General features: G+C 40.8%; 2 protein-coding genes across 7 annotated transcripts; one reads left to right on the top strand and one right to left on the bottom strand.

The window, feature by feature from the left end:
- The first annotated feature begins 822 nt into the window (after window positions 1-822).
- LOC121607281 (interleukin-6 receptor subunit beta) lies at window positions 823-12,033 on the top strand. 3 transcript variants are annotated; one of them, XM_041938011.1, is made up of 15 exons: window positions 823-1,005; window positions 1,713-1,817; window positions 2,021-2,071; window positions 2,368-2,501; window positions 2,677-2,807; window positions 3,297-3,456; window positions 3,559-3,641; window positions 4,248-4,470; window positions 5,295-5,495; window positions 6,171-6,269; window positions 7,023-7,163; window positions 7,322-7,447; window positions 8,086-8,170; window positions 8,470-8,551; window positions 9,404-12,033. In XM_041938011.1, exons 4-15 carry the CDS (start codon window positions 2,369-2,371, stop codon window positions 9,977-9,979), a joined length of 2,040 nt encoding a protein of 679 aa, XP_041793945.1. In that variant the 5' UTR covers window positions 823-1,005; window positions 1,713-1,817; window positions 2,021-2,071; window position 2,368; the 3' UTR covers window positions 9,980-12,033. The 3 variants fall into 3 exon arrangements, with proteins under 3 accessions (XP_041793945.1, XP_041793944.1, XP_041793946.1); XM_041938010.1 differs by having other exon boundaries at window positions 2,021-2,126; XM_041938012.1 differs by lacking the exon at window positions 9,404-12,033 and having other exon boundaries at window positions 2,021-2,126; window positions 8,437-8,547.
- Window positions 12,034-12,173: 140 nt separating this feature from the next.
- nudt12 (nudix (nucleoside diphosphate linked moiety X)-type motif 12) lies at window positions 12,174-20,454 on the bottom strand. Of its 4 annotated transcripts, none has more exons than XM_041936988.1 (8): window positions 20,318-20,454; window positions 18,496-18,709; window positions 17,818-18,121; window positions 16,793-17,081; window positions 14,936-15,103; window positions 14,038-14,151; window positions 13,684-13,883; window positions 12,174-13,101 (listed from the first exon to the last, which is right to left on the bottom strand). In XM_041936988.1, the coding sequence occupies exons 2-8, from the start codon at window positions 18,699-18,701 to the stop codon at window positions 12,991-12,993; spliced, it is 1,392 nt and encodes a 463-aa protein (XP_041792922.1). In that variant the 5' UTR covers window positions 18,702-18,709; window positions 20,318-20,454; the 3' UTR covers window positions 12,174-12,990. The 4 variants fall into 4 exon arrangements, with proteins under 4 accessions (XP_041792922.1, XP_041792921.1, XP_041792923.1 ...); XM_041936987.1 differs by having other exon boundaries at window positions 20,381-20,403; XM_041936989.1 differs by having other exon boundaries at window positions 20,201-20,337.
- Between the last annotated feature and the right edge of the window lie 4,292 nt (window positions 20,455-24,746).

Here is a 24,746-nt window from a genome sequence, read left to right as displayed (position 1 = left end):
TACATGCATATATGGTACATAACCACTTGCTTTATGCATATATAGTCATCTATGACATTAATCAATATATATCAATAGCTAAATCAGCCCAGCTGACATATGAGCAGGTATGATTTCATTATAGTACAGAGTTGGCAGATGTGTGTTTGTTTCATTTAGAAGCAGCGTCTACATTATGTAGTTTGATGATGATAAATTGTATTCATATTGTTCCTTTCATGCACAAATGCAGCTCAGAGTGTTTTACAAGTGGAATCACAGTCGAATCTCTTGGTTCACGGTTCTTCAGTGACAGAATTGAGGTTGAGGTTATCCTTAAAAATGTTTGTGTTCTTATGTGAAAGTAGGGAAAATCAGTTGAGATATCGTCATGTGATGTTTTTTTAACACTCACATTCAGATGTTGGTATTGGCCTCAAACATTTTGTGTCAGCTCGATTTTGTACCAAATGTCATTTCAGGCCGCCGGTGGTCGTGGAGCTGTTTCTCTGTGGACCAAAGTGTTGATGCCGCACACTGACTTTCCTACCCTGGAGCCATGCTGCTGCGTGGCTGAAAGTAGAGTGAAGGGGGAATTGAACTGCTCTTTTACAGGAACGTGTTGACATGATGTGAAAATCCTAAGCGTACCGCCTTTAATTGTTTAAATGATCCTGTCATTCCACTGCAGTGCAGGTTTATTTGTGAACAAACGGTGGTCATCTCTGAGGAAACTAAAACCCTAGCATGCATCTGATGTGTTGATGGGTGTTGCTTATAGGCGTGGAGCAATTTCCTGACTACAGACACCTCAGCGCCTCAGTCTGTAGAGGCTTCCTCATCATGAACATGTCAGAGATGAAAGCAGCATGGTCTCTGTGGGTTTCTGTATGGATGTTTTCGGATGTTAATGAGCCGATCTTCTGAATATGCTGTCATTTTTTCCAGTTAAGATGGACATTTGGTCTCATAAACTGCAGCTTGCCACCTGGACAGTGATGAACCTCCTCTATGTGTTTTCTTATGGTGAGTTACCCAAAACCCTCATTAAAGGCTACATATTGCATTTTGCTGTTATTTAAATGTTAAACCTCATTGCTTGGTCCAGACAGGGATTAATCTAAGGTCTAAAGTGTTCTTAGTTTAGAGAGCCTGAGTGACTTTCCTCAGACATGTATTGAGGTAGATTTAGATTCATCTTGAATTTATGGAACTGATTTTCTTTTTAGAGCCACTTCAGGCCTTCAATGAAGATTCCAAAGAGGGCAAATTTGTATGTCTTACGCAGTGAACAAGTTGATGAGATCAAACATTATGTATTGTCTCTGGGCTGTTTTGTCAAACCCGATTAGCAAATCAACCGTTCTGTTTCATTTATGCTTTGCACAGTGTCCCACAGGGTCGTACATGTGGTTTAATGGGCTGTGTATCAACCGAGATTAATAAAAACACATTTGAATTAAATATTTGAGGCGCAAAGGCGTAAAACTATCCAGTATTTTACAGGAAAGTAGAAATAAGAAATACAGGAAACTGAAAAAAAAGGCTTTCATCCTGACCCCAAGGCTGAGAGTGACAACCACTAACATAATCCACATTTAATTGAATGCAGACAGGTGGGTGGGTGGCTTCATTAATTACTTGTCCAGGTTTTGTTTTGGTATGCTCCACCTATACGCTCTGTATGTAGCTACATGTGGTGTCAGTCTTGTTTCTGTGTGTGTGCGTGTCAGAGGTGACGGTGAGGGACTCTGATCTGAGGCTGTGTGAAAAGGACAAGCGAGTGTGTGTCGCTGACCTCAGCGACTGTGGCCCTCGACCTGCTTCATCTATACAGAGTGAGCACACACACACACACGCATGGCCACACAAATGTACATTTTTCTTTTATCCCCACAAGGTGTAAGTCACAATAGCAGTTGGAAGACTTCTTTAACACCGTCAGTCCAGCTTACACCACCACGTGTCTGATTTGAATGAAGCGTGGGCTCCCGAGTGCTGTTTGATGTTAAAGCCGGATGCCCCTGTTCTTTTCCCGCAGAGAGCCTCAACATGTCCTGTCACTACCTGATATCACACAGATCCATGGCATGTGAGTGGAGCGAGGAGTCAAACGGCCACACTGACGTCTCGCTCATCTTCAGGAGGTAAACTCCGACCAGCTGGAGATGACTGACTACCGACTGTGTGAAGTTGTAGTAGCTGTGAATGTAGTTCTATATACTACACTCCAGCTTTAACCGAGACCTAATGAGCTCATGTGTCTCAGATGTAGAGGAGCTTTTCTTCTTTTAGAAAAGAGTGCAGATTCAGCAACTTTGCATCTTAAAAAAAAAAAAAAAAAACTCAGTTCTTAATCTCTGTTTTGAGTTTGTTTTTCTTCTTCAGCATGGATCAAATCTTATCCTGCCGGGGAATCTTCAACCCAGCCGCCGTCCTCAATGTGACAGCCAGGATAAGAAACCGCATGATGGGTGGCGAGATGTGGTCCCAGCCTCACGCTGTGTTTCTTTATGATGCAGGTCAGTGGCCCAGACATTTTCTCACTCCTCTAATGAATATGATGCCGGCTCACTGAGGTCTTCCTCTGCCACTACCTGTGTGAAGTTTCCAGAGATAACTGGCCATCCACAGAGCGACTGCTAGACAAACATGAATTTCGGATGAAGTAGTTGAATCCTCATCTCTTCTCCTCAGTCAAACCCTCTCAGCCGGTCTTAACTGGACTCGGCTCCACTGCGGACTCTGTCGATGTGTCTTGGAGAAGCAGCAGTGACGGCGGGTGTCGGCTTCGCTACAGAGTCGACCACACTCACAGATGGACCCAGGTTAGACCCAGGTCCTTCAAACACTCAACATGGTACTGTCTCACCACCTGGGGACTTGCCTCGTCCACAGCATCTTCATAACCACCACGCACTGGTTATACCTGATGCCACAAGCTTATTATTCACATTTTTGTGCGGTTTATTTGTGTGAGGCTCATGCTGTATGAGGCCTTTGACCCTAAAATAAAGTTAAACATCATGCTACACAGAGAAATCTCTCTTTGGAGGGAGTCCAGAGAGGACAATAGTCCCTTCACAGAGCGAAGTTCTACATTAAATTGGGGTCTAAATTTCGTGTAAACAACTTACAAAGAGAAAGTGAGAGTGCTGAGAAAAAGAAAAAGGAAAAATTAAAGGATGGCTTTCAAAATGGGAGATGGAGACATGAAGAAGAAGAACATGTGCTTGAAGAATGCCCTCTGTATCTCGTCAGCAACTACCAAATACCAGAGTCAGCTTTTTTTCTTGGTGTGTTTTTTTTTTCCCCAGGCTTCAGTTTCTGTCCCTGCACGCCGAGATCAGATAGTGACCTACAAAATCAAAGACCTCCTGCCGTTTACCATCTACAGAGCTGCTGTGGCCTGCAGAGAAGAGTCCGGCATCTGGAGCGACTGGAGCTCTGACATCGCTGTGAGGACGCTGGACAGGGGTAACGGTTCCCATTCAAACAGACATGAACTGCACACATACCTGGCACAATAAATTAAAAACTAATGACATTAAAGTTTTAATTTTGCACTTTTTTTGCCAGTCCCCTCCAGGCCTCCAGAGGTGTGTTACAGAGTGGAGGAATCTGACTCTGCTGGATCTTTTCTCCTTCATCTCATGTGGAAGGTACACTGGATAATAGTTAGACTGCATGTTCTTGGCATCATTGTGCATTTTAAATAAAAACAATGACAAAAATATTTTTTTTCTTATTTTTACCAGTTGAGAATAAAACTAAATAGAACAACAAAAGCAAATAAACTGGAATCTTGGAAAACAAAACCATAACAACATGTAAATTTTTCTTCAACAAATAACAACTAAATGACAATATGAAACATGGACAAGAACTAAATACTGTTTTAAGTCTAGATGGATGAGCTGCATGCATTTCAGTATCTCACTACACACACAGAAAGCCAGTCTTTGGGAGCTGATTTAGCTGTTTGACCGAGCGTTTCAGAAATGTTATCTTTCTGTCAGTAATGTTAATTAACAGCACAGGTTCGAGGAGGGAAAAAAGCAATGGATTTATAGACTAATTAAAAATGCATGACATGAATTAGAACATTTCACTGAGGAAACTAGACCATAATGTCTTTTTGTTGTTACTAACATTTGGCTCATACTAACAACAACCAAATAACTTAAATTGAAAATTGACTGAAACTAATGTACATTTTCATCAAGAGACTGAAACTAAATTAAAAATAACATCCTGACTCTCCGCAGGACCTCGACCTCAGTAAAGCCAGAGGTCGCGTCCTCGGATACCAGGTGAGCTATGAGCCAGTGAAGAAGCAGGAGCTGCACGGCAGTTTAATTCGAAATGTCACTGAGGTGACAGCACTCCTAGTGGTGGAGGAGGGGAACTGCAGTGTCACAGTTACAGCCTTTAACATGGCTGGATACGGCCCTGCTGCACATCTCAGCATCAACATAGAAAGACAGAACGGTGAGTGGCACGCTGATTGCGCACGCACGCACACACACACACACACACAGAGTTGTGTTTCCATTACTTTTGGGGACATCACATGTACTTACATTCATTTCCTGGAGGTTTACCCTAACCAGAATCAGAACCACTACTTGCCTAACTCTAACTCTAACCCTCTCTCTAACCTTAACCCCAGTCCTCTGCCTAAAATTGAATGACTTACATGATGGGGATTTGCATAAGGTAGAAGGGTCCCCACAATGTGACTGTGTAAACAGATTCATGTCTCCACAACATGAGTTAAATTGACAATCCTGGTTGACAACTTTTAAACTGACACTATCAAATCTAAAACCTTGGCTCTGTACTTATGCAATATCCTGGGTATGCGTTTGTGTGTTTTCTAGCAGAGACGGAAGTAACAGAGCAGTGACATGATGTTCAGATAAAACTTGTTGCAACACAGCACTTCTCCAGTCAAACGTTCTCTTAAGGCGTTGACTTGCTGAAACAGAAACGCAGCAGCTGAATGATAACGATGCTTGTTTCATGTGATTTATCAAGCTGTCCCCATGAACCCAGCTTCCTGCTCACTGTCAGCTGGGACAGATCGCCGTCCCTGTGACTCTGCAAAATGATTAGCAGATTGAGATGATGCATGGATGGAAAAACACTGCTGTGTGGTGTGTTAATGTGCTTGTAGGCATCTTCATAAGAAGAGATTTGAAAATTGGCAGCTAATGACATTGTGTTGATATGTGTCCTATCATGCAGGTTGTGGTAATCAAGATGCAGATTTTGTTCTTTTCAACTGCTTACAATCCAGTTGTTTTCTGCAGCTCTCCCCTCGGTGAGAAACTTGTGGGTTTCCAGCTCCTTCCCTTCTGTGGAAGGCCTTCTGGTGCAATGGGTGAGCCTCACAGCCCCGCCCTATGTCCCACCTGTCAGTCATTTTGCTGTCCAGTGGCACTCTGAGACTCGTCCATCCCCCAGCCGCTGGACTACAGTGGACAGCTTCACCACCTCCACTGTCATACAAGGTGCAAATGTGTTCAACGCCTCATTAATCATTAAATATTCAGCTGCACCAGAGAAGATTCTTGTCCGACATTTAGGTAAAGCTGTATCAGTCAGTGTGAAGATGTGACGGAGTCATCGAGCAGATGCACTGCTGACACTTGCATACAGTACCTCTGCTCTGAATAGCTGGGAATTTCTTACTTTGCAAGCAAATTAAAAATAAAAATAAAAGTGAAGAACATTTCTTTTAAAAACAAGCTGGAACAGTCATTTTTGGTGAGAGACTGTTCAAACCAGGCCAAACAACTGGTGAAACCTCTGTGGCACAAAGTGACATGTTCCTTTGTTACCCAAACACTCACTACAGCACCGAAAGTGGATTAATCCACCACCAAAAATAGTCCCCAACAAATGCACTTTTTTCTCCTGTTTGAGTAATGTTTGACTAAAACTGCACTGAACAGGTCTTTTAGGAATTTACTGAGTCTTTTTTATAATTTAAACAACTGTACAGATTTGTGAGCAACGTTGATGTTTTGGGTCTTCTCATGGGATTTATTGACAGTAGCAAAAGTAGAATCTGAGGTGAATTCATATCAAGATGATATAACATGCCATACAAGTTTCTTCCCACACAGTATATTCAATTTACAGCATGTACAGGTATGCTAAGTGCGTGTGTGGTGTGTTTACAGATGTGGACCCCGATGAGTCCTACCTGATCAGTGTGTTCCCTGTCTACAGGCAGCACTGTGGATCTCCTCTGTCGCTGCCTGCCGGTCTGCAGCAGGGAGGTAAACATGGAGAGTGAAAACGTGTGCTGATCGTCATGATCGCGTCCTTTTAAACAAAGCACTTAACAATAGATTAACCCACGTCAACCCTGAGCAAAGACATTACCTTCCCATTTAGCTTGTTAATGTTAGCATTATTACTTTCAAGATCAACACTATGCTGGATGGATAATGGTAGAGGGCATGAGATTAGTGGTGTCAGCAAAATCAACAGTTCTATTTGTGTCAGGGGTGTGAGTGTACACAAAAAATGGATTTTCATCTGGGCTTTTGAGATCATTTTGAGAGAAACACCAAGAAAGAAAGACAGATCACATGACATTTGGTCTGCGACTGATGAATCTTGAGAGACGTTTCAGAGAAAATCTACGAGATTTAGCCACAATTAACAGGTTTTGTAAGTACGTCGATAAAACTGCTCAGCACCAGAGTTACAAACTACTTCACAGTTACAATTAAATAATATCCATAGAAATAATTAGATGGAATCATAGATAAGCAAGATGCTGAACACATGACAACAATTCTGGGCAAGGAAGCATGAATCAAATGCTTTTGAAGAAAGAGACACTGAACAGACTAGAGCCTTGGCCACCACATCCTCTACTTGGAAGACATTTTTAGAAAGTATTATTGTTGAGATTAGACCAGGATCGACGACGATAATTAAGACGATCATCATCTAGTCTCCTCTTCAGGACAGAAACCGTCAGCAGAGACGCCTGACAGGACACGTTTTTCGTGTTTTCTCAGCTCTGATGGAGCCGGTCAAACTGACGGTGATGGGCGTGACCAAGTCAACTGTGACATTTGTGTGGGAGTGGCAGAAGAAGTCCAGGCCAATCAGAGTGAACAGATACAGAGTGATGCTGAGGAAAGACTCAGAGATACAAAGTAGGTTCATGAAGGAGTTTTCTTCTGAAATGTGTCACAGGGTTTATTGTTCAGACTACCTTCAGCATCTAACTGTGAAAGTATTTTTAAAACACATGTGCGAGCTGTTTTTTTTAGAAACTGTGTCTGTAGTACAGAGATTGTTCTCTCCTTTCCAGCTCTGTCTTTGTGGCCGGACCAATCGCAGCACACCCTCATCAACTTGAAACCCAACACTGAGTATTCTCTTCTCCTATTGGCTGATAATGTTTCCAGAGACATCATCCCCGTGAGAACAGACTTTGGTGAGTATAACTGGTTGTTCTGAAGATTTTGTCTTGCTCTCGATCCTAATCTAAAAGCAACTATTGGATGTCAAAGAAGAATTAGTAGAAGCCAGGTTTGGTTTTTGAGGGCTTAAGTTTTCTTCCTTTGTGAAATGTATTTCCCCACCATGCTTACAAGCAATGATTAAACACAAAACATCTAAGACAGAGTCCTGGATAACAAATATTGTATCTTACATCTAGCTTTGTGAATGAGAATAAGAATAATCTATCTAATTAAAGTAGAGAGCCAACAAATAGTTGAAATATCGCCTAGTAAAATATGGCCTGATACTCAAATGATTAAGGAATTTGCCATTTCCTTTTTGGTGTGACAACAGTGTAACTTTATATTCTTCATAACAGAAATTTGTGGTGATGTCGGCTACCCACTCATGTTTGCTCTCAGGCATAGGCATGTACAACATGTGCATACGGTGTCCCGAGGGGCTCAATGCACGGCAGCTTGAGAAAGCTTGCGCAAATAGACACCACATGTGCATCATTTAGAAAAAAAAAAAAAAGAAATGCAAAGTGAGAACACAGACAAATACAGTAACTCAAGGATTGCCTTTGATGATTGAGCCTTTGATTCTGGTTTCACGAGTGCTTTCCAGATGAGGTAACAGCGGTGGCTACAGCGACTCCTCTGCTGCTGCTGGCCGTTACTGTGTTCATCATCTCCATCCTGTCTCGGACCGTGTGAGTCAACGCACACATGATCACATCTAATGCTCCAGTAAATAACACAGGGATGCACCTACCTCATTGGTTGGATCCTGTGTGAAGTAGAAGCCTCATTTGACCACATTCCGTGTATTATGCTGACGTCTCTGACGTCTGTTGTTATCTGAACAACAGACCAGCTGACAAATAGAATACGACGTGCCTCATGTTCGTTCCAAAAAGCCAAAATGACTTGACTTTCTAACTGCTTTTTTTTTTTTTTTTTTTTTTTTACTGTTTAGATAAAAAGTCTCTATTAATCGGTTATTGTGCAGGTACCAGTCGTACTTCTTCCCGCCGATCTCCAGCCCTCGGGGCAGTACGACAGGCCAGTGGCTGATGGACACGAGCCACCAGGTGATCTGCTCTTACAGATGTTGTTCTCGTTATTCTGGCTTGTGTGTTCACAGCCCATCAAGCGTTCTGCTAGACTGAGATTTAGAGCCAAATCCAACTAGAACACAGAAGCAACCATGTTATTTAATCTCAGATTCAGCTTCCAAGACCTACTTTTCTTAAAATAATGGACAAACTCTGCATCTTCTCCCCAAGCAGTTTCGTTTCAGGAATTTAGCCTCGGTATCTTGAAACAAGACAGAATAATTAGAACCCAAACCCAAACCTGAACCCAAATCCCAATCCAAATTGATTTTATTGGCATGTGTGCACATACAAGGAATTTGACCTGGTTGAAACATTTCACTCGCTGTACTTGCACAGTACAAAGGACTGAACAATAAGTTAAATAGTGCCAAAATATGAAATAAACAATATATACAAAGAAATTTGCAGCGTGCTGACAGTGAGTGATGAACGCACATCTTAAAAACTGTGCATGAGTCAGTGGATGTGTTGGTGTCAGAGGGTCAGTGACTATCACTGCTAACTGTTCGTCAGGGTGACGGCTTGTGGGAAGCAACTGTTTTTGTATCTGGTTGTTGAGGCTGCATCATGCAATCAATCAAGATGAAAAAATGAGGTAGATCTGGCGTCTTTGCGAACTTTAGGATCTTCACTAGAGTTTATTTTAAATTGAAAATCAAGTACTGTGTGTTGCACTGATCATGACAGACGCACCAGGACAACAGTTGGAGTTTCGGTTTGTGTGTCGGCCAGAAATCTAAACTTCTCTTTATCAGCAACACGTTACAGTATATTCATTGACTAATCTTTCCTGACTGAAATCCAATCAATCGTTCCCTTCAACAGAAAATGACAGAGAGGAACATCCTGGATATGAAGGACTTCCAGGTGACGGATGTACTCGGAGAGAAAAGTGTCATCATGGTCGGTCCGAACTCTCAGCACTCCTCAGAAGAGGACCTACATGAAGGCACCTCCCTGCTGTCAATCAGTCACCTCATCATCAAACTGTACACAGAGTATGTTTCTGATTCTCCAGTGTTCACGGAGCACCAACTGGTCTCTCCCCAGTCTGACCATCCTGACAACACAGTGAACTGCCATCATCCGGACGGAGTTTTCATAGCTGACGCTGCTCCGCTGCCTCAGACACAGGAAGCTAACGGCTGCTTTCCTCAGAAAGAGGAAGAGGGCAGAGACATTGACTTTTCTGAGACATCACAGCAGAAGGAAACTGCTGTGAGAATGACATGTGAGGCTGAGCATACAGTAAACCCCTCCTTTCTGGGGAAAACTGATGCTGAAACAGCGAGCAGACAGACTGACTGTTCTTATCTGATCTGTGAGACTGATTATATAGCAAATAGTTGCTTTACTGCAAAAATTGCAGATGAAGACAGAACCATTAGTACTGCATGCTAGGTCAAGGCACAGATGGATAAATCAGAGGATGGATATAAAATGGAGACAACAAAGCTATTCTTACTATGTACTGAGAGGGGAAAACGTTGCAGTGGTGTCACCTAAATGAAACCAGTTCATTCTGTGTACGGAGGCCATTAATGCCAATAATAATCATATTGAAATGTATCTGTACAGCATATTTCATACAGGAACTGCAGCTCAAAGTGCTTTACGACAAAGACCTCACATGCGCCAAGTGAGTGCTTCACATAGACAAAACAGAATGGACATAAAAACAGGGCTAAACATTTCATGTAAAATAAGATGGAACATAAAAACCCGCTCAATAATGACAGTAACTGTGAGATAGGAGATGAAGGCTTTGTCCGACACCAAAACCCTGCACAGTAGCTTATAATACTCTGAATGTCATAAAAGCAGCGACTATTTTATCTTTGGCCCTGGGGTTAGCAGACAGACGGCATTCATGTAACAAAGTAATGTAGAATGAGTGCTTGCTGCATCAGAGCGGAAAAGTTCAACTTGGCTCAAGGTTTTGGTTTTGCTGGCTTTGCTGGACAACTCGGCTGTAGTCTGTTGGAACCTTCTGCATTGGCTCCTCCTGCATTTACCCATGTGAAGAACGTGAAAGGTGCTAGAACATTTGTACATAAGTTATCAGCTTCAGTGATCAGGCATTTTGATCTTTTGCAAAAGCAAAATTGTACGAGAGGATTTATCAGGGGAAATCAAAGTTGTTTTAATGTCCCAATCAATTAATCTGAGCCTGTGAATATTAAGATGCATTAAGCTACATTTACTAGTGGCATGAGGCAATGCACGAGCCACTCGCCTCTATAGCTCGAGCCACTATTGTAATCTCTCGCATTTCTTATCATTATTATTATTATTAGGGACACGGTGCAAAGCCCCAAGTCACTATTGTTATACTGCGCGTTTCTTCTTCTTATTATTATTATTAGGGACACGGGCGACGAGTCACTGGCTCCTACAGCTATGAAAATAGCTGCAGGGGCCAGTGACTCGGGGGCACTGCGCGTTTCTTCTTCTTATTATTATTATTATTATTATTATTAGGGACACGGGGCAACCCACAGAGTCACTGGCCCTTACAGCTATGAAATAGCTGTAGATGTTGTATTCATTCTAAACCACATACATATTTGAAATATAGATATTTAATGTTTAATATATTCAGGGAGCTCATAGTGAAACTCATTCTCCATGTCGTTCTCCATCATGTCATAGCACAAGCAACGCTGTATGCTTTCAGCCAATCTTACAGCTTCTATGCAAGAACATGAACAGGAGTCAGGTAATAACTTATATGTATAGCCCCCTTCACTCTCCACAAAAGTACAGAAAAAAAATGAAGCTGCACTGCAATTAGCTACCACATTCTCTGGTTTAAATAGCCCATTTATATTATTTTATATTAGGCCTATTATATTAATATTGTTACAGCAATTTTTAACCTTTTGGCATACATGTAGACATGCTGATTTGCAATAAAGTTGAAGTGGCCCCTTAATTTTTTTTTTCCCAGAGCTGTAAATGCACACACACATGATCTTTATGAAGTAACAAACTTTTACATACAGATTTAGCCATTTAATATGTTATAAAGATAGTAACATACCATTTAAAGACTTTGGTCCTACTTAAGACAGGCTGTATCTAATGAAAATATTTTTTAGATTATCTGTCTCACCAATAATGACTTTTTTTTTCTTTTTCTTTTGAAAAGTATCAAAAAAGTATTGTTGGTATCATGACAACACTAGTAGATATTGATACATATACCACGGTTTGATAATCAATAATTTTATTGAAATATGCCAATACATCTGATTGGCTACAGACACTTCCCTGTTGAAAAAAATGCATTTGTGGCTCGAGACACGGCAGGGGAGTCTCTCCCATTAACTCCCATTAATTAAAAGTATGTATATTGTCCCTTGAAGTGACCTTCAATTATGTTTTAACTAGTTAAAACAAGGGAGAGATATCTTGAACTGAAATTGTGACTACTGAATGTTTAGTATAGATCAGTGTTTCTCAATCCTGGTCCTGGAGTACCACTGCCCTGCATGTTTTAGATGTTTTCATGCTCCAACACACCTGATTCAAATGCTCTGCTCGTTACTGGGCTCTGCTGAGGCCTGATAACGAGCCATTTATTTGAATCAGGTGTGCTGGAGCAGGGATACGTCAACATGCAGGGCAGTGGTACTCCAGGACCAGGCTTGAGAAACAGAGGTATAGATAACACCAGCAGTCCCCTCGTGCCACTGTCAAAATTTCGGTGGCCTCAGAATTGTCTAGTTACATTTATAAAGATGGCTGACATTTACGTACATTTGACAAGTTATGGGCAGGCGTTAAACTGCACATATTCAGACATTTATTTAAATTAGAGTTTGTCTTTAAATACTGGTTTTCACGTCTTCAAATGATGCTTCAGCATTAGAATATGGTTTTGTTCAGCTTTAAGTATCTCTAGTGTTGACATGATTTATCTGAACCTGAAAGTTGTACTCACATTACTGCTTCTGGAAGAAATAGAGTGTTTCTGTTACAGCTGTGTGATGCAAAGACTGATGAAAGCTTTCTGCATTTGTCTGGTATCATAACCTGATGGTGGACTTCCACCATTTCTTCCTCACCTTTGCACTGTTGCCTTTTATTTTATCCATTGTCACACAGTCAGTTCCCAAGTTCAAACCTGGTAGCTTTCAAGTGAGAGCATATTCTTTGTTATCTTTTCCATTTTGCACAGTTCTGTCTTTGCCTTTAACTGTAGATGTTGAAAGACTCTATCAGTCCACATGCTCACGTCATTTAACAGTATATATTGTCATGTACAACATGAAGAATTTGGTATTTCCTTCTGCTGGCAGCTTGTTTGTCATGATAAAGGAGCAACAGTTCAGACAGCTGGTGGTTTTTTAGATCCATACAACCACCAGCAGGTCTGCCTAAGCTAGCTGGAGGGCAAGCATTGGAGGTTAGAGGTTCGAGTTCATGCCGATCCAGTGTCTGATTAGCTGGTGGGCGATGGTCTGTCTGGGAGGGACAGTGAAGGCGGGATGAGCTCCTCTGAGCAACGCCTCAATCACCTTAACAAACAAACAAACAAATAAAAGAAGTGAGATTTTTGACTGACATTAACAGAGTGTTTTCAGGTTGTTTTCGTAAAGATCTCTGTCGACCCAAAATCTATTTTCTCCATTCTCTTCTGGTCAGAATGAATTAATTGTAAACCTCTGGTCTGTCTCCTCTTTCTCTCCACCATCACTTCTACTATGCTTGAATACAGAAATACCTTCTCTGATCAGCATGTTTTTCTATGGCCAGACAACTGAACAAGCAACACAAAGAAGTGATTTGATAACCAGGTGGTCCGTAACTCCTGCTGTGCTGCACAGAGATGTTGATCAAATCATGCTTTCATGCAAATAAAGCTGTCTGACGAAGCTGCGCCGTGTATTCTGCTATCTTGCCATTTAAACTGATTGAAAGCAGATAAAGTTGGAGACGACAGTTGTCTTCATTTGACTGCCACATGAATCTGTGTGAGCAGACTGATGTTGTCCTCTTTCACACTGAAACGGCCGACATTTTCACTCTTTGTAAAGCTCCAAAAACACCATGTACTAGTATTGGTGCCATTGTTATTGCTATTATGGTATTGTTTGTACCTGCTGCCGTGGGAACCATCGAGCTTCCTCAATCTCGTTCTCATCCACTTTGATGTCAGTCGATGTGGCGACAGCGAGGCAGCCAATCATGAGGTTGGAGGGCATCGGCCAGGGCTGACAGGAGACGTACTGAACCGGTCCGACTTTCACACCACTCTCCTCCTCCACCTCCCTCCTCACAGCCTCCTCCATCGTCTCCCCTGCAGGACATGAGGGGAAGATGAGGCCCCTTTCTTTTCCTCCCATACAGCATGTTTCTCACATTGTAGGGAGATAAACTGCAAGTCCAGGGTCAATATTTCACATGTGAGTCAATGCAGTGTGTGTGTTTATGTGTGTGTCTGAGTTAGTTACCAGGCTCTATGAATCCAGCCAGACAGGAGAACATGCCAACTGGAAAGACCTTCTTCCTTCCCAGTAAACACCTGTTTCCATCAGGATGGATTACCAGCATGATGACCACTGGGTCTGAAAACCCACACAGGACAGAGGAAGAAGATTATTCATTACCACAGACTTCATTATTATACCTTCCAGTCACAACTAATCTTAAAATCTTTAAGAAGCTTTCCTAACAATGCTCCTTTTTGAAGTTGACCTAAGAACATTTGATCGTTCTCAGTTAATCAATCAATGGACTGGTCTGTATAATGTCAGAAAACGGCGAAAAATGCCCTTTATAAGAGAGTTTACAGACTTCAATCGCTTGTTTTGCTCAACCAGTTGTCCAAAACCCAAATGTATCCACTTAACTGTCATTGACCTTTAAGAAAATCAACAAATATCCTTATTTGAGAAGTAATTTTTACTTATAAAAATGACAAATTTGATAAAAAATAGTTGTGAATCAATAACCAATGAATTGAGTAATCATTTCAGCTTTGTTTAAGATGATGTCAGCTAACTAACTACAGTCATCCAAATCTCTGAAGAAAAGGTTCATTTTAAACCACTTTCACAGAAACACATTAAATATGGAAACCCGCATATGAACTTTAAGCCTGTGTTCATTTGTTACATGAATATTTTCCCCACAAATTGATTCTATTCATAACTGACAAGTGCACCTGCTGACACGTCCATCAACATGAAGACACATGTGCACTGAATGTTCTATCCACTGTTCTATCAAAAGGGAAGTAGACTTTGGGACAAAGCTAACATCCTGCAGGCTTCTACATTATATTGTCTTATATAGCATTATTAGCTTTTATTAAGAGCACATAAGTGAGGTGCAGGTGGAGCTTCGCACCGACTCGTGGATAGCAGGTGTTGTGAACGCCCTTCAGGCTCCTGCAGTCAGAGTTCAGGCAGCTCCTCTTGTATCCTGCCTCCTCCAGCTTGGTGCTGCTGCCGCATGTCGGACAGAAGCTGTAGCGGCTGTGCCAGGCCAACACCGATCGAGCCTGAGCTACAACTCCTGGAAGACAAAGAAAAAAAAAAAAAAAATATATATATATATATATATATACTTATGTGTACTTAAGTTAATTTAAACACAAGATACTTGTGCTCAAAAAGAGGATTCATTCTCAGTGAAGAACCTTGGAGCTCTAATCTGCCTCTATACATGCCAAAGAGCAGTGATTCCTAACACGTCTCTGGGGGTCATCAGGTGGAAACCTCCCTTCAACAGTGTTTCGCCTACTTAGTCCCACTACACCTCCAGGAGGCTAGGCAGTGAACTCCGGCGTCCCAGAGTCACCCCCCCTAGTGCCAGTTCACACTGCTCCTACACAATCCAAACAGCACCGCCACGTTCAACTGACCCAGAGATGCTCCAGGTAGTGGCCAGCACCGATGCTACCATTTAACTATTGCTAATGCTAATGCTAACCGCCACCATGTGAAGAACAGAAGAAGACAATACAGTTCCGATGCTACCATTTAGCTAATGTTAAGTGATACCTGCTACCTGCTAAGAGGAACAGAAGAAGACAATAAAGCTAGATTCACCTATACTGTTAATGTTAACTGCTAACTAACTGCTAGGATACTATCATACTACCACCGCTTTAGCTATTGTTAGCTGCTACAATGCTACCACAGGCCAAAGGCCTAGATGCCACATGTAACTGCCAATTGCCACACTACCATCATCTACCCCTGCCTCTCACCAACTGCACCAATAGTTGGTGAGAGGCAGGGGTAGAAAAGTATATTTCAATATTGCAAAAATTGACTGAAAGCATACTTTTAACAAATATACAAAAGTAAAATACATTTTTAGTCAAATTTAAGTTCAATATTTTAAGTGCACTTTGAAGATAATTACCTTCAAATAGTTTGTAGTATATTTTCAGTGTGTTAAAAGATTATCAGCATAACAGTGGACTTGAAATAAACTTATACAGATCAAAAGTATATTAATTTTATGCTGTTGTGACATATTCAAAAGTACATTTTTACTCCCTAAATTGAGTATATCTATTTGCCGTTCAGTGTAGCACATACAGATACACAAAGCATGTCCACACAGGGCTGACCTCATACATAAACTTATTTCACACTTCTGTCATAACGACAGACACTGCTAGTAAGAGGTGCCAGATACTTCAATGACAGGCGGGTGTTAATGTGCATTAGATGCATGATGCATCTGAGGACACATGTGTACAGTACATCCTGTTCGTCCTTAGTGTTAAAGTATACTTAAAGTGTACTGAAAATGATCAAGAAATATGCTAATTTTAGGATTATTAAGTTGTATTTAAAGTGTGCTTGAAATGCTCAAGCAGTATAGAAATATACTCATGAAGATGTACTTGTCATCCATTAGTCCATGAGTGCAATGTACCATTTTTAAGCAAATTGGTAGTACTCTTTAAATCCTTATAACACATTTTCAGTTTTCAAGTACGCTTGAGGTGTATTGAAAATCCTGAAGAAGTGTGTAAAAATAAACTAGTAGTGTTTTTGTGTATATTTTTTACACTAGCAGAGATTAAACAAATATTATCCTAAAAGTCTGTTTGCGTGTGAACGAAAAGCCCAAACACAGGGAAACGTCTTGCAAAATGTCCGTATGGGCGTGGTCAAGGCCCTAAAACACATAATCAAATATGGGGCTGAAGCCCTGGGAAAGAACAGGACACGGTATTTTCCTCACCAGCCTCTTCCTCGTTGAAGTTTAGCAGATCTCTGTTGGGCGACTTTGGAAAGGAGCAGTTCTTTTCTCTGCAGCGTTTAAGAAGTTCAACGGTGTCTTCATCTGTGCTGATGGCAAACCAAGCAGGAGGCTCCTGGACACCCTCCCGTGTCTGAGAAGAGGAGGAGGAGGAGGAGGAAGAGGAGGGCTTTTTCCTTTTCTCCACTCCTAGGAAGATGAGCACAGTCGCGGGTTTCTGGAGAAGGTCTTTCACTGCATCATATCTGAAGCGGCACAGCTTGGTCTCAACCTGTTACAGTTGGAATCACAATCATCATCAACAGCTTGAATCTCTGACATCAGACTAATAAACAATGTCACTTAAATTAGCTGTTGGCTGCAGGAGGGAAACATCTCGGAATACTTCTGTGTATACTTACTTTACATCATTTCCTCTGAGCTTCACAACTGTCTCTGGTTTCCTTGTAATAATTTGGGTATTTGGATTTATGGTACCTTAAGTGTCCAAATAAACATGCTGAATAAAAACCTAAAAATGAAATGTGCCCTTTAACACTAAGGGGAATACTGTTTTATGCTATTTTCAAGATAGCTTGTTGTAAAGGCAACTTTTCTTTCTGTATTAGTTATAAAGCTAAAATCACACCTTCCTCCATGCTTCAGTTCTTGGATGCTACTTATTTCTTATCACTTAAGTGATCCCTTCTGTATGTTCCATTGCGTCTTGCAAAAGTTGACTGTCGAACTGCAAATGTTAGGATTTCCTCTGGGAGCTGTTCATTTATTACCAAAGAAATGTATACCCTGCTGGACTTAATCTTAGGACTAGCTGGTGCTTAATATTCTGCTTGTGTGTTGCTAATACATGAGAGACTTCACAAAACACTGATTGTGATTCTCTTCCAGATGCGTACAGCAGAACGCTCTGAAATGTGGGCAGATCATCACAACCAATTTCCCAACATGGCGACAGTTCAGCTGCTTCAAATAAAAAATATCAGGAACATTTGCCTTCAGCTGCGTACCCCTGTGTCGTCATCCTCCCGGGAGCTGCTGACCATGGGACTGAGGCTGGAGAACAGGAGGAAGACTGTATCTGGGTGGCTCTGCTTGGCCTCTAACCAGACCTGATCTGTCCTCTTCCCACTCAGCCGGTCCAGCGTCTCTCTGCTGAAGTAGTTCTCATGCTGGTTGAGGTCAGAGCCCGGCAGGACTCGGTGGCAACCGTCATCTGTCCGGCCCAGCAGGTTGGAGATGTGTCTGTGGCCCCAGAATTTGGCGATATCGTAGGCAGTCTGGGACGAACTGTTCACGGAAAACTTGTCACAGCTTGAAGGTTGAAAATAAAGAAGAGATTAGAGATTGCAGGAGAAGCAATGAGAGGAAGGGGAGAACACAAGGAAATACATATGTTTAATGCATTAATATAAATGAATATTAATGCACTAAACCTTGAAACTACATATTATGTAGTTTTATTGATAAACAGACTGAGACAACTGGTACAACCACAAAAATAAACTACAATAAAATATGTTAGAATTACTTTATAAGGTGGAAAATTAATGTCTGTCTGAGTTCTTCTGCCCCCTGGTGGCCAAACATCTATGAATGCAGCTTTAAAGTTATACTCCACACAAAATATAGATTTTGAGTGCAGCATTTATTGTGTTCTGTTCTGTTTTCATCTCAGCTCTCTGTACCCATGTGACAGCAGCTCCTCCACCACATGGTAATGTCCGTTGCGAGCGGCGAGCATCAGCGCTGTCCAGCCGCTGTATCCCGTCTGGTTGATGAGTGAGGGGACATTTGATAGCAGCGTGGAAACCTGGGCCGAGTCTCCTCTGGCTGCAGCATCCAGAAACCTCTCCACCATCTCCTCCTTCGCACTCAGCTGGAGGCTCGTCATTCTGGACGCTAGATGACGAAGATGACGTCACATAAACGTGTGATCAGGCATCACAAACAAAACCAGGTCTGGGAGGAGGTGTGTAGGAGCCAAATGTGGTATTGTGAGATTGTTTATTTGACCAGGGGATGGCGCTATGGGTATTTAAGGGGACATTTCCTGTCATGGACAGAAAGGGTTTGACCCGAAAGGGCAAACAGGTTTTGAATATGCGTTTTTTGACTCAGGTAAATCAAGCCGCTGTATTTTTCACTGTAGAATTAATAAAGTACTTTTTGCAATAAGAGGAACCATTATATGGACATTTTTTAACTTTACACAACGACGGAAGGGTTTACAGGAGGCACAACTGGTAAAGAGCGCGTCAGCCAAGTCTAACTCGGGTTCAAACCCCCTCAGTAGCCAGTATTAGACTGTGCTCCTTTAATAAGGTGTGTTTTTGGAAGAAACAATATTCTAAGATTCACTAGTTCAAATAAAAAGTATCCGTCTTGGTAGAGTTTACAATCTACACATAAAAGCTGACACATATCTTATCTGCTGATTCCAGTCTCTTTTAGACTTGTTTAAATTTGACTGCATGACCAAAGTTTCTCCAATGGTAAAATGTAACTAAGTACATTTACTCAGGTAATGTGCTTAAGTACAAATTAATGGTACTTGTACTTTTTTGAGTATTTCCATTGCATGCCACATTCCACCTTTGCTCCCCTACATCTCAGAGGCGAATATTGTACTTTTAACTCCACTGCATCTGTCTGGCAGCTTTAGTTACGTTTCAGATTCCAATTTTCATACCGTTCCTGTCCAATGAAAACCTTGTATCTCCAAATGTGAATCCATTTTGAATGTGAATGTTTCTCATAAACTGAAGGACAAATGTTTCTTTAATGGCTTTAGAAAGTTCTCCAAATTTCTAAGATAAAGAAACTGTTTAAACCCCTCTTGGATCAGCTGGAAAATACATCATCACACAGCTGAAAACAGGCCGTTTCTCTGAGCATGAAAAGTTGATTGTTAGGAGAATGAGTTTCCACAGACAGCTACGCTGCAACATTGCAAACATGATAACCTTACAGAATACGATGCAGTGCTGAAGATTAAACTACCTGACAGTATATAAAGTAGTTAAAATGAGCTCAACCTTAAACATCTGCAGCAGTAAAATGCAACATACACATTCATGCAGCTGCATCCGAAACATCACAGGGAGAGGTTTCGAGTACTTTTACTTTTGATACTGTACGTGGACTCTGGGCCTTTATATTTTTCTCCCCGGGGGAAGGGTCCCTCCCTCTTATTGGTGCAAACAGCTGTCAATCAATCTTGAGTTACGATGTGGAGTCACACTGTTACAAAACGCAGCTTACAGAACACTTGTGTATAACGTTGTCGCAGGTGTTAAGCTAATTAAGTCCTGCAGGTTTACGGTGGGTTTGGTGAGATGTTCTTGGTGTCAGTGCATAGACTGCTCCCCGTGAGGGCTGTTATGATATTACCTGTCTGTCACACCTGGAAATCAGAATAGCATCAGCGTGTATGCGCTAACATTAAGGATGGACTAGTTAGAAAGGTTTTAAACTCTTCAGAAGCAGCGTCCTGCTTCCTACACTAACCTGGAAAGGACAGCTTCACAGTTCACCGAACACTGCGATCAAATGACAGCAGCTCAGCCTCACCTCGCATTCAGTTCCGGGTTGCCCTGACGGCAGGTCGTGCAGGACAAAAATGAGGAGCTGCGTTCAAGAGCGACGCCGAACACAACAGTGATGCCTTCAAGTCATCTTTCAGATGCCGTATTTGCGATAAGTTACAGGGGCAACACTGAACTTTTTTTCTGTTTTTTTTTTTTTTTTTTTTTTTTTGACAAAAATGCCACCCGGTTAGGGAATATAGCACCTGCTACTTCTTTATCTATTCTCTAAAGGTGTTTTAGATTTCGTCATGCATATCTTGAGGACATTCTTAATTTATTTAATTCCATACGAGTCATTTTTTTTGTTTGACCTGTCTCAGGAATTCATTCATTTACTTGATGAAGTATTCTGTTTTTGTTTTTTATGTTATTTCTATTTATTTTATTGTGGTTGTATCTTTTATTTATCTTAAAGGTTATTTTAACACTTCTATTTGTTCAAGCTGTAATTTGTGTCGAACATTGAGTTTGTTCATTCAGAATCATGGACTCTGGATTTTACAAGGAGACCTGAATGCAGCATATTTGCGCTTCAAACTGGCTTTGCAGCACTTTTCCTCCTGTCGGCTCTCTTTGCTGTTTCAAAAATAGAGCGGATTTATCCATGTTAGTACATCGGTATAAGACTGATAGTAAAGATGATGTTCTGTATGAAATTGAGCAATAATTCTCGCACTCGATCAAGAAGAAGTAGGCTACATTGTTCTTGCACCTAAATACAAGTATCAGTGCAACAGTGTAGAAATACACTATTAGAAGAAGCCCTGCACTTCAATTTTTAGCTTAGTACAAGTGCGAACAACAAAACCTACTCATTCTGCAGAATGAAACATTTAAAAATTGTACATTAGAATGACTAATAATCTCAGTGTCCTCTTATTTAAATGTCTTTTGAAAAATCACTTTTATATTATGTATCTTTCTTAACTGACGGTATTATTTTAGCTATTTTTTTAAACAAATTTTCAAGGTTATTATTTACTTATATGATTTTTTTCTGTAAATTACTTTGTTACTTTGTTTAAAAGGTGCTATACAAATAAAGTTATTTACGTTATAGACTACCAGTTTGCACAATAATTTATTAGTTGACTTTCTTTTTTATTGCTAATGTGAATCTGCAAAGTAACAAAGTTGGCAAATAACTGCTGTGAAGTACATGTAGAAAAACATGTAGGGTAAAAGAAACGGCCATCAATGAGACCCCCCTTCTGGCAGCTGCTTAGAATCTGAAACAGTAATAGTTTTAAGCCCACACCAGGCTATACCATTGTTAAGGACAATTGTACAAAGTGCAATATGATAATTGTTAATCTTCAATAACTTTTTTTTCAGCAGAAATTTCAAACCACCTACATTATACAGAATGACAGCACTTACACATTTCATGCGTATAATTTTGGAAATAATTAAAAACAAGAAAAATATAAAGAGAACTCAGCAAATTGTGGTTATCAACAGTCTATTTCTTTAATTATGCACATTTCAAGCTTTGTATTTCAATAGCTTGCGCATTTCCTATTGTACTGACTTCCAACCACCTCTCTTTTGTCTCGGACATCTTCTCACAACTTTCACAGCTGTGAGTTTTGGAAAAAGCCCTTGGAAGATCCCATAACATTGTCATCAGTGACCTACTGACTGCGAAATGCTCTTTACGAGGTAGTAATTTTAACAGCTTGCTCATTTCTTAACATATTGACATCAAACCGTCTCCCATGTCTCTTGAGCATCCTCTCACAGCTTTCTGAGCTGAGAGTATATGAAAAAGCACTTAATGCTTTCCAAAGGCACCGGGAGTTGGTTGCGGTTCTCCACAAGAATTTACAAAAAAAGTTCTGTAGATCTGAACAAAGCTTGGCTACACAGCAAAGGCCAACCCAGCCATGGGAGCAGCAGGGTTTTATAGGTTAACCACACCTGCCGCTTACATCCTAACAATGCATTTCAATTTCTTAAAGTCGATTCAATGAGCCAAATTGGCATGACATTTGACTTGTGTTTCCAAAGCGCAATTACAACTTTTAAAGACAAAAACTAACAAAAAAAAAGTGAATAACAACATTGCTTAATAGAATAAAATATATACTCAATTAATAAATGATAATGATGCACCTGCCTTGTATCAGTGGTGGGAAAAGATTGGAGCTCTGAGATGTCCCATTGTTGGGAAAGTGTCCATTTCAACATGGGGGAATTAAAACAAGCTCTACACAAAACAGGAAAGACAGCACCTGGTAAAGATGAAACATGCTACAGCATGTTAATGCTAAGTAAGTGTAGGAGGTCTGGAGAAACTATTGATGCTACATAACGAAGTGTGGGATGAGATGAGAATGCCTGAAGAGAAGCAGAAGTTATTCCAATAAGGAATCCTGGGAAAGACAGCAGCACACCTGGAAACTATCGGCCAATTGTTTTGACATCTCACATTTGTAAATGAATGGAGCGCAAGATAAATGAGAGGTTAATGTTTTTTTTAGAAAGTAGAGGTATGGTGGCAATGCATCAAAGTGGATTTAGGATAGGAAGGAGTACAATGGATCCAGTAGTGTGTCTAGAAGATGAAGTAAGGAAAGTACAAGTAAATACGGAAACAGTGGTTGCAGTGTTTATCAGTGTTGAGAAAGCAAATGACATGTTATGGAAAGAGGGGCTTCAGATTGTTATAATAGACCTTTGTTCACTTTAGATTTGCACTTTTTCATTGAACTCATGATATTTAGTGGATGTTCTCATTTAATCAACAATGTCACAGTTTAGTTTGATAAGCAGTAGTGTTGTGACGTTCACGAACGAACTGGTTCTTTTGAACGGCTCGTTAACATGAACGATGGGAACCGAGTCGCAGCTGGGAACCGTTCTTTTTTTTTTACGAGTTACATGGGGAGGAGCGCTGCCCAGCTGCTCTGTGCTTATTAGATATGCAAATAGCATCACGCCACCTTGTGCACGCTGCCTTCACGTGAGTGCGCCAGTTACAAAAAAAAAAAAAAAAAAAAAAAGCAAAGCACGGTCAAAGCAGAGTGATGTGGCGCCACCCTGTGGAATATTTACAATGAATCCAGATCAGACTTTAAAATCTAATCCACACATGTCAAATAACGTTATAATCAATGTTTCAGAATAATTTAAACTCATATTGGTGGGATATCTAAATTCATTCCTCCCAAGTGGTTATTTCCAAGATAAAACGAGTTAAGGCCAGACCGCCTTCTTAAAACTTAATAAATATAAAAATGAGCCAAATGAGCCAGTTTTTTGAACGGCTCTTTGAAAGGAACGGCTCACCAAGATCTGGCTCCCCTCAAAGAGCCATAAATCCCATCTCTAATAAGCAGGCCTCTCTAATCTGTCATGTTAGGTTTGTTGCAATAGATACACGCCTCAATGACAACATTCAATCATCTTTTATATCACTTTTCAGTAAGTTCGCATGAACAGTGATTGGCCTGTTCATGATAACTGTGAACCACACCCGGAAATCTTCTGACAGAGATCCTGCCAGAGCTCTGTCACTCTGAGCCCAGCGCTGCCTCACTTTACCTGTGACCTAAATAAATTTTACATCTGTGAACTGAAGATGTCTTCGGCTTGTTCTTGGGCTTCTAACTAAAGGTTCGGGTTAACAGATTAAACTGTACTTAATAGGAATAAGAGGCAAAATGTTCTATTGGATTATGGATTTCTAAGGTGGAAGAACTATTCAGCTGCTAAAAGTAGTTCAAATTTAAAAAGCAAGCAGAGCAACAGACAAACAAAACTGCCAGTGGACAACCAGACATGATTCAGATCACAAATGATGAATGCTTGCTTCCTAGCTGATCCTCATCTATTAGCATTATACTGTATATCTAATTTGTAAGCTAAAGTTTGTGTTAAATGCCACACCAATAACTGAGCAAGCATTTATAATTAAAATGTATTTAGAACATGAAACTCCTAAATACTCCATTCTGATTGGTCAATCGCCAAAATTCAGCGGTGTTATTTCTGATAGATGACCACCTGCTCAGGTATTCCTTACAGTCATAGACTAAAGGAGCAATCCCTTTAATTCAGTGTTTCTCAAGCCTGGTCCTGAAGTACAGTTCAAATGCTCTGCTCGTTGCTGGGCTGTGCTGCTGAGGCCTGATAACGAGCCATTCATTTGAATCAGGTGTGCTAGAGCAGGGATACATCTAAAACATGCAGGGCAGTGGTACTCCAGGACCAGGATTGAGAAATACCGCCTTAATGTACCGAGTTCAATGACAAATTGCCAGCTGATTTAAGTGGCAAAATATGGAGCATTTTATGGACATAATTTGAGAGGATGACATGCCCCCAGCAAAAAAGACGAGAAAAGT

This window comes from Chelmon rostratus, chromosome 5 (genome assembly GCF_017976325.1).
Source record: "Chelmon rostratus isolate fCheRos1 chromosome 5, fCheRos1.pri, whole genome shotgun sequence".
NCBI lineage: Eukaryota > Metazoa > Chordata > Actinopteri > Chaetodontiformes > Chaetodontidae > Chelmon > Chelmon rostratus.
Note: the sequence above shows the minus strand (reverse complement) of the source record. Positions and strands in the feature narration are given on the sequence as shown.